Source organism: Eurypyga helias, unplaced genomic scaffold (genome assembly GCF_000690775.1).
Source record: "Eurypyga helias isolate BGI_N326 unplaced genomic scaffold, ASM69077v1 scaffold22887, whole genome shotgun sequence".
In the NCBI taxonomy this organism is placed as follows: domain Eukaryota; kingdom Metazoa; phylum Chordata; class Aves; order Eurypygiformes; family Eurypygidae; genus Eurypyga; species Eurypyga helias.
The window spans coordinates 833-10,789 of record NW_010261476.1 but is presented as its reverse complement, the minus strand read 5'-3'; the positions used below and the strand labels follow the sequence as shown (position 1 = coordinate 10,789).

The following is a 9,957-nucleotide window of genomic DNA, read 5'->3' as shown; positions in this document are numbered from 1 at the left end:
CTTCCCACCAAAACCAGTCTGTGATCCCACAGTTGTTTCAGGCACGGGAAGGAGCACTGCCGGGGAGCAGAGCGGAGAGGCTGTGGGGTCTGAAGATGAGCCGGGTGAGCAGGACCTACCCGAGTCCAGACTCTGCTCGCTCCCTGCTCACGTGCCTGCTCGGAAGGCAGACAGACCTGCAGCAGAACAACACCCCTGTTCTCCCCCCAGTGCCCCTTTACCTTTTTATTTCCTCCTCCGGGGACGTGGCTGATGTTATCTAAGGACCCGATTTTCGATTGCACCTTATCTTTGAAGTCCAGTTTCTCAGATTTCACCTCCACCTGGCCACCGCCTGGAAGAGAAGAGCAGGAGCTGGGTTGGCTGAGGTCAGAGCTGCTGCTCTGGGGCTGAGGAGAGCGTGAGGACCAGGAAAACGGCAGCAGAAGGGACCCCACGGTGATTTGGGAAAGCCAGGGGCCAGGGCAAATGGGAACCAGGGTAAAAACTCTCCAGAGGATGCTGTGGAGAGCTGACAGACATCCCGGTGTTACAGAACCAGGGGCGGGGAGCTAAGCTTACTCCCCCCAAGACCAGCAGCCCTCCCTGTTTATTCCTAAGTAATTCCCACTTCCAGTGACATGTTGGCACAGAACAGGGGGTCCATGGATCACGCAAGATCCCTCCCCTACTATTGAGTGGTCAGACAGATCGGAGAGGGTCTGGCCGTGACGGAGCTGGGAAGAGCCCCCCAGAGCTCCCTCGGATGCTTCGGTCACCATTCCAGTGCCTCCCCTCGCTCCCTGCACTCCCCCCCCTCCCCCTCCACACCACCACACAAGCTCCCATGGACCGACACCGGGTGCTGCGGGGTCAGAGGGTACCTGGTTTGTGATGGATGTTGCCCAGGGAACCACATTTGGATGTCACATGGCTCAGGTCGACCGGCTTGTAAACGATTTGAACCTGTCCGTACGAGAAAGGAGAAGGCGATGAGCTCACTGCCACCACGGGCGGCCTGGGGAGGGGGAGGCACAACACACCCCGGCACCTCGTCTGGATTGAAGGGAAAGGACAGCTTAAACCCCGGAGAGATTAATAATAACGGCAGAAACTGTCATCGGAAACGGGAGATCATTAATGCCCGTGTGCAGGAGCCTCTCTTAACATGTCAGCATGCACAAGATCACCGCTCCACAGAGAGGGGGGTAGAGGCAATTTTAAAGTGCTTAAGTGAGAGAGAAAGTGGAGTGGTAATTAATTAAGATTTGCATACACATCATCCGAAAAGAGGAGATATACCAGAGAGAAAACGTAAAAAATAAATACCTTTTCTGGTGTAAAACATAAAGCTTATGTCCACAAAAACTGAAAGAACAGAAATGATCAATGTGCACAGAACTTTTAAAAGAGTGACCAAAATATGCATTTCTGAAAAACGCTGTAACGGAAACACGGGTTAAAAGAAAGCAAAGCAAAGTCCAGAAGTCTGGCAGGAGATCAGTGAATACAGATCAAAGTGGCAATTCCCATGTGCTGAACGACCACAGCATCTCCCGACATTCCGCTCGGGGTTTGAGCTGTTCTCCGAGCACGGGCTCCAGCGACGCCGCCCGCTCCGAGACCGGCCGCGGCGTGCGCGCGGACAACCGGGTTACACGGGACGCACACACAAGGGACGGTTAACGGGGGGGCTGTTTAGTGGTTACGTTAGCGGTTCAACACCACACTGGAAAACACCGACGGCTGGAGAGGGCTGGGACCACAGCGCACACACACCAGCTACATCAGGAGCAGGACAAGGGGGTGAGAAAACATCCCCACCCACCCCCCACCCCCAAGTTACCTTGGACCCTGGTTTTGGGCTCACACCTGGGTGTGAATCAGCTTTTGCTGTAGTTAGTGGGGCTGAGGAGGAGAAATCGGGTCATCGACACCTCAGGGTTGGATCCTACTCGCTGGGAAGTGGCCGGCTCTCAGTAACAGCCTGGATTTCAAGGGGAGCGTGCGCGGCTCGCCGTGTGTCCACCGAGCCCCACGGCGGGCGTGCTGCTCTCACAAACCTCGGGAAGGGTGTGCCAGCACCCAAGGAACCTTTGCAGAGTTGCTGACCCTCCCAGGCAGCCTCCAGACCAAGGTGGTGGGAAGCCAGCCCAGGATTCCCCGTAGCCACGGCTCCTGCATCAGCCCCAGCGCCCTGTGCCGACCCAAACGCCGCGGGGCGAAGGCGCATCCTTCAGTTCCCATGTCGGCCCCATCTCCCCAGAGCCCGGTGTTGGACTGTGCACAGCACGGAGAAACGCTCCCCGCTCCGTCATGCAGCCAGGGAAGGTTGGGGGGACACACAGAGAGGATCAGTTCCACCACCCCACCAGCACCGTGCACGTGGGCCTGCCTTGTCCCCGACGCTCACGCACAGCAAACGGCACGTTTGACAGAGGGAGGAGACGGAGAGGGGGGAGAAGAGCAACCCCAGGGTCTGGGAGCACACGGCAGACGCAGACGTGAAGACAGGTTTGGGGGAAGACCACACGCTTAGTGCACTGGGCAGGAGCTGGATTCAGGCAGAGGGCAGGAACCTTTCCAACCCCATGGCCCAAAGGGCCTGTGAGCATTTCAGGCACCACCGGGACCTGGGATGGCAACACCTCCCATTCCCAGAGCAAGCAATCAGCGACACAAACACCCTGCTCCCATTCCTACAGCCAGGACTCCATCCCGCTGGGCAGCAGAGAAGGGTCCTCCCTTCTGAGCAAGAAAGGAGCAGGGACTCAGTTGCTCGCCCGGGAAACCAGTGCCAGAGACCTGGGGATCCCGTCTCTCAGCATCAGCGACGCCGAGCTCAACGTCTGCCCAACGCATCACCTTGTCAGAGCATCCACTGGCTTAAAAAAAGAGCTCCAAGCCCGCACCCAGCGCCAAGCTGCTGCTTTCCGTGTCGACGCAGGCAGGCAGCGGTCACACGCTTCCCACTGCTGGCAGAGCCTGGGGATGGGATGGCAATTTCCAGCCAAAAATCCAGATAATCCTTAACCCACCGCAGCAGCAAACGCTTGCCCACGGTGTGAGCTGCAGGGGGAGAGGAGGAGGAGCCCACCACCCCGTGCTGACGCTCGTTACCAGCCACAGCACAGAGGACTCGTGGGGAGCGCTAACTGGTGCCGTAACAAGCCATCCAGCACACACCGGGCAGCCCAGCCGGCGCAGGGCCCGGGAGTGAGGAAGCCGGACAAGCACGGAACCTGCTTCCCAGAGGCCTGACCTCCGCAAAGCAGCTCCTCTGGCTCCTTAAACAAAGGCAGGATGACATCAAATTTAGGATGGAGGTTGCAAACCCGTGCCAAGCCCTCTGCAGCGCCGTTTCTCTGGGAAGGCATCCACAGAGAGCAAAACCGGTGCAGAGAAATTCTGTGGGCAACATCTGAGGGACACCGGAGAGCTGCCTCCGATGGCCCTGGGTCACACTGTCTGGGTGCTCAGTGATGCTCCTTCCTTGGTCCATCATCTTTCCTGGACCCAAACTCTGTCTCCAGGGAGAGACCCAGTTTCTCCAGGTTTCTGGCACAGTCAGTGAAAGCTGAGGCCGGCTATTCGGCTGGGAATGGCTGGAAACGCCGGCATTCAAACCGATTAACTCCACGATACTTTAGGCTGAGGCTCCGTGGGCACTGCCTGACACGCACCGGACACATCAGCAAGGAGAAGCTTAAGGCTTGCACGGAACGTACTTGCCTGGCGGGAACGGGCAGGAACGTGCGCTTTCAGGTCTTGCGCAGAGCCGCGTGCGATTTAGCGGCACACGAAGCCGTGAGGACTGCGTCTGTTTAGGAATCTACCCACCTACTGCATCAGCAGCTACGGCACTGTCTGCCAGAGCCCCCCATCCTGCAGACAGTGAGGCATTCAGCCTTCCAGGTAGTGTAAAACCTTGGAGTTAGGGGGATGTTTTTGTTACGGACGTGGTTTCTACGCAGGTCAGTTAGTTCTGTCCATGTCAGGCATGTACAGGACTCGTTAGGGTTCATCTAGCCACGTCGTTGGGGTTAAAGGGTTAGATGACAGCACGTCACCGATGGCTATCTGAGGCAGGGTCGCTGCAGATAGCATCGGCGGTTTAGCGTATACAACATGCCACTAACGATGAGGATTATCACAGCGCGTTCAACGTGTGAAGGTACTCACACTGCCTCCTCCCGGGATGTGTTTGATATTATCCTTTGAGCCACACCTGGATTGAACGCTGCTAAAGTCCAACTTCTTATTAACAATCTGCACCTTTGGTAGCCAGAAAAGAGTCATTGCACGTCACCAATAGCTATCTGACGGCAGGGTCGCTGCAGATAGCATCGGCGGTTTAGCGTATACAACATGCCACTTAGAATAAGAACTATTATAGTGCATTGAAAGTGTGAAGGTACTCACACTGCCTCCTCCCGGGATGTGTTTGATATTATCCTTTGAGCCACACTTGGATTGAACGCTGCTAAAGTCCAGCTTCTTATTAATAATCTGCACCTTTGGTAGCCAGAAAAGAGCGTGAGAAACAACATGACCATCTGCAGCTTGACTGTGCGGTACATCACTCAACCCAGGAACCTGCCTGCCAGGGCCAAGAGCAAAGGAGAATTTCTGGTTTGCTGCACAGATTTGTCGGGAAACTGGAGATGGAGGTGGGCAGGTTACAGCGAGAGATCGGGCACGTCTGGCTAGCACGCCCGCCCGGGTTTCCAGGGCAGAAACACGGGCACAAAACCCCAGCTCACCCCGTTTTCTCCCATCGAAGAAGACGGGGAAGCTGTTGGGAAGCAAACAGGCTGGACGGCACCAGAGGGCTGAGACTCGGCTTCTGCAGAGCCAGCAGAAGGAGGAAGGATGGAGCTGAGAGAAAAATGCCGGCTCAGCCCCAGCTCCCGTGCTGGGCACCACGTCCCCTCTCCAGGACGGAGACAGGCAGCCTGGGGTCTCAGCAGCTTGAGCAAAGCGGGCGGGCCAGGGCAGCGGCCGGAGCGAGGAGCTGTGCCCAGCACTGGCTGGGAGGGGAGGCCGAGCTCTGCGCGCGCAGGGCTCAAACCCCTCTGCAGCGACACAAAGGAATGCTGCCAGGGATGCAGCCCCATGCCTGCAGTTGCCTGAACTCCTTGACAGGGGCAGCACAACCCCAAACTGCTCTGTCGCATGTTCCTAACGCCGTCTCAGGTGGGAGAGAGGCTGGAGATGGCTCGGTGCCACAGGAAAACCACATACCATGCTAACTCCACCCTCCCAAGGCCTGTCCACCCTCTCCCCACACACAGAGATTTTTGGACTCATTAATGTTTCCCTTTGGGGCTTGTTTCCCCTGTTGTCTAAGGGCAGCTATGCTGGAGTGACCCCACACGTGGGAGCAGCTATTCCAGAGAGGACAAAGATGAAGACAGTCCCTGCTCCTTCCCCTGCGTGGATCGACTGGCTTTAGGATCAATGCCGGTGAAGACCAGCAAGCACACAGGCGTCAGGAGAAAGCCCGTCTGGAGCACCATGCTCAGGAGGGAGAGGCAGCATCCTGCAAGAAAGCAGCATCCCAAAGCTGCATGTGCAGGCCCTGGATGGCACCCTCCAAGCAGCTGGATGAGCAGGCACCCTCGTCCCGCTTTTCCCATGTCCCCGGCCTGCTACAAGAGCTCCAGGCTGGCTCTTCAGCATGAGAAGCTCCAGGGCTGGCATGTGCCTCCAGCCTCACTTCCCAAGTGTACATCAACTAATCCTGCAAATCGGGATCCAGTTCTGCTAGACCAGGCTTTGCCAGACCAGTACTCGGGGATCTACAACAACAGAAGCGCTCAGAGCTGACTCCTGGTGCGCGTGCCCCGTGTAGCTCTGCTTCCCTAGCCTGGGGCTGAAATCTGCATGGAGAGTAGGCTCCGGACTCATCTTCCGGCCTCCCTAAAATCAAACTCCTTGGATCAGCCCCTTCTGCCCCAGCTGCAACCGTGCTAAGAGCAGCCTCGTGTCCTACAAAAACCCCGACAGAGCACCCAGCCGTTCTCCCCTGCCAAGAGCAATGAACTGTCCCACATTCGGCTGTTCTCACTCTTTCAGTGACAACAATAAACATGTTGCCCGAGGGAGAAAAAAAACTGTAAAAACTGGATTAAAAAGAACAAGCAAGAGATTTAACTGATTTACAGTAAACGGAGGGGTTCCTTCCAAAATCCCTGGAAAGCAGGGGTTTGTGGGGGCAGCAGGAAAAACTGAGGTCTGTGCTAAGCAGGCAGGAGGGCTGAGGGCCCCGGACGTGGGCGGCTGGAAGGACACGTGCTGCTTTGCTCATGCCCAATGGCCTGGGCAGCCGTGCCCAGGTTCCAGAGCCCCCCTGGATCGCAGCCCAAGGAAATGCACTTTGTTTGGTAGATTGAGATGGGACATCAGGAAGAAATTCTTCCCGCAGAGGGTGGGGAGGCCCTGGGACAGGTTGCCCAGAGAAGCTGTGGATGCCCCATCCCTGGGAGTGTCCAAGGCCAGGCTGGATGAGGCTTGGAGCAACCTGGTCTAGTGGAAGGTGTCCCTGCCCATGGCAGGGGGGGGGGCTGGGTGGGCTTTAAGGTCTCTTCCCACCCAAACCATCCCATGGTTCCATGAAACTGCCAGCCACGGTAAAACAGGTGAGGAAATGGAAAAGCACGCTGCTGTTTCAGATGGTGAAGAGAAACCATCTCGAAGCCTCCCCCCATGCCAACATCTAATGTTCAGACCCATGGCCATCCCACCAACGGGCACGCGCCACGCTCGTGGAGCAAGGGCTGCCAGGCAGCGTCCCCCCGGGCAGGCGAGGACAAGCACAGGGGGACTCTGCATTGGCCATCGGAGGAGCAGCTCTGTCATTGAACGTCTGTCAGAGCCACCGGGCCTTCCCCGGCAGAGGAACCACGGGCTTTCATGTCTTAAATGTACAGCAGGGAGGATTCTGTAAAAGCCTCAGGACACACAGCGCAAGGGAGCAGCGCAGAGGCTCCGCAGGGGGGCGGCGCGGGTGGAACCACACAGCGCTGCTCCTGGGGCTGCACGGATGAACTGGCTCACACCGCTCCCTCACCCGAGCTCTCTGCTGGGCTCACCCCATTTAACACGAGACCCTCGCTCCCGAGCAGCCGGAGCACAGAGTTCACGGTGCTGCTCAGGAAACAGCCTCTGGGAGGGAGAAGGACTAGTGAAAGGGTAGTAGTGCCACCGGTTCTGGCTGTGCCACACTGCATCTTGTAGCAAGGCGGTGCCTGATCCCAAACACAGTCCCAAACCTTGAAACGGAGCTGGATCCAAACTCACAATGTGCTGAGAAACGTTCCGAGCCGGGGACCCTCGCGGGGAGCAGGCCATCCTGGCTGCTCGCTAGCGAAGACGCGGAGGCAGCGTCGAAGGGACTGCTCCAGATCAGACAGTACGGGACTGAGAAACACAACCCTGATCCCACGACTCCTCAGGGCTCCAGGCCCCAGTTCGCTCTCCCTGATCAAACACCACGTGGGAATGTCATCCCCTGGCAGCCAGTCCGTCTGCTGACGTGCCACCCCGCAAGCTCTCCGCAGGCTCTGCGGGACGGCTGTGCTGCACTAGGCCGGGCAAGCGGCTTCAGGACAAGCACCCAACCCCATCAGCCCAAAACACCCCAAAATGAGAGTCAGGCTGGAGACGAGCTGAAGCTACTGTGTCTCTGGCCCCAGCGGGGCTCCTGCCGACCCAGGGAGGGTTCTCCTCTCCCAGACGCGGCACCGAGCACCCGCTGTCCCTTCGGACAGGCCCCTGGAAAGCAGAGTCCACCTTTACCTTGCCACCTCCGGGCTGGTGCTTCAGGTTTTCGGTCGAGCCGATTTTGGACTTCACGTTTTTCAGATCGGGCATGGGTGCGGCTGACGGCTGGATGCGGCTCTTGGCAGAGGCGGGAGATTTCGGTGGTGTGCGAACCACTGCCACCTTCTTGGGCTCCCTGGCTGGTGGGGTGGGCAGAGAGGGAGTGCGGGAACGGCTGCCTGGAGTCCCGGGGGAGCCGGGACTGCTGTAACCGCTTCTGTCTCCAGACTTTGGCTGCTCACCTGAAGTTTGCAGACAGAGGGAGGTGAGCACAGGATAAGCAAGCGGGGTGCGTAAGCCCTTCCCCACTCCCTGCCCGCCTTTACGGAGGGGAACTGGTCCCAGGGCCCGCCCGCTACTCCCAGTGTGGACCATCACCGGAGGGGGGGATGGATGCTCTTTCTTCTACTTCAGTTTGGAGTGAAAAGTGTGATTAAAGGCCATTTCCTCGTATCTTGGAAGGAAGATGGTCTTCATTGTCTGATCATCAACTCCCCACCCGCGCACGACATTGGAGACATCCAAACAATACTCTTCTATGTGAAATTTGGAAATATTTTTACAAAATTATTTGATGTCATTAAATAAGGTTGATGACTGAGCAGCCTAGAACTGTCCCCACTGGCAAGAAATGGAAGAAAACCCTTAAACATCACCTTTCTCAGACTTTGCAGCTGCCGGAGGTGGTTTTTTCTGCTCCTTTCTGCCTGTTTAATGAATGAGAAAGATGCTTAAACACATTAAAGCTGGAAATCTAATTGATTTAAGGTTTTATGAAGCTCTGGTTAAGTATGAAAAATACATATATTCAGTGAAATGCACCATTATAATGGAAATTCACAGTGCCTGATGCTTTCTGGGGTTTTCTTCTCTGAGCATAATGGGCTAATCTCCATTCCTGCAATCGAAGAATTGATCCTCTTGCCCCTGGTCTTTGTGAAATATTGTCAAGAGAAAAGCAATAGATGGATTAAAAATATGGAGCTGCCTAAATCTTCCGAATTGGAGGAAATCCCAAAGGGATAAAGCAACTGCCCTCTCCTACACACTGGCAACTATGTGAACAGAGCAGATAAAGGAGCATCCAGAAAGGCTGGCTTCGGAGGAATCGTCCCCAGCTCTGCACCCGCAGTCCCGTGGCAAGTCTGGGCAGCTCCGAATCCCCCCGCAGCCCTCTGTCTGCTTAGCGCTGCGCACAGCCCCGGCCTGCACGGGGGCATATTTCTTCACTACCCCCCCATAACTGCACAGAGCTGGGGAGTGCCACCAAAGCAGGGCCGCAGAGCCGGAGCCAGCTCAGGGAAACAGCATCCCGCCGCTCTCGCCATCACTTACCGGAGCTGGGAGGTGTTTTGGGGGCCGTGGGTGTCTTTGCCGGGATGCGCGTGGCATTGGTCGAGTTCCTCTGAGCCTGCCCAGCTGCAGACCGCGGCGTGGCCGTCTTCGTGCCACCTCTCATCTCCGGGCCCTGGGGAGGCGAGGGGGAAAGGCTGATGCAGAGGGGATCTGCTGAGGGATGGGCTATCACCCCGCACAGATCAGAGCCACACAGGACCCTCCTTCATCAGAGCTTGGCAGCCCACAGCAGCTCCCACAGGTCTCCCCAGATGCAGACATCTGTGACGGGCCTGTCCGCACCCCGTGTCCCATCACGGCGCCTGCCACAACCCCTGCGCAGTTAGGCGTGGGCTAGCAGTGGCCGTGCCACTTCCCCAGGGGAGCTCTGAGCTCTGGCTGCGTGATTCACCGCACACTCAGGACCGGTTAAAGAGTACGTTCAACTCCCTTGTCTGTTCTCTAAATTTCACACAATCACAGACTGGTTTGGGAAAGGACATTAAAGCCCCCCCAGTCCCACCCCCTGCCATGGGCAGGGCCACCTTCCACTAGACCAGGTTGCTCATCCAGCCTGGCCTTGGACCCTTCCAGGGATGGGGCATCCACAGCTTCTCTGGGCAACCTGTCCCAGCGCCTCCCCACTCTCTCCGGGAAGAATTTCTTCCTGATGTCCCATCTCAATCTCCCTCTTTCCATTTAAACCCATTTCCCCTTGTCCTGTCACTCCCTGCCCTTGGAAAAACTCCCCTCAGCTTCCTTGTAGCCCCCCAGGCACTGGAAGGTGCTATAAGGTCTCCCCGGAGCTTCCCTTCTCCA

The 9,957-nt window shown here is 57.1% G+C and overlaps 1 protein-coding gene across 1 annotated transcript; it reads right to left on the bottom strand.

The window, feature by feature from the left end:
- Nucleotides 1-221: 221 nt before the first annotated feature.
- Nucleotides 222-9,271, bottom strand: MAPT (microtubule-associated protein tau; the record flags this gene model as incomplete). Its single annotated transcript, XM_010155393.1, has 6 exons — nucleotides 222-334; nucleotides 864-945; nucleotides 4,402-4,494; nucleotides 7,780-8,045; nucleotides 8,460-8,510; nucleotides 9,139-9,271. Coding segments are annotated over 6 exons (738 nt in total), but the record flags the coding sequence as incomplete, so codon positions are not given.
- Nucleotides 9,272-9,957: the final 686 nt, after the last annotated feature.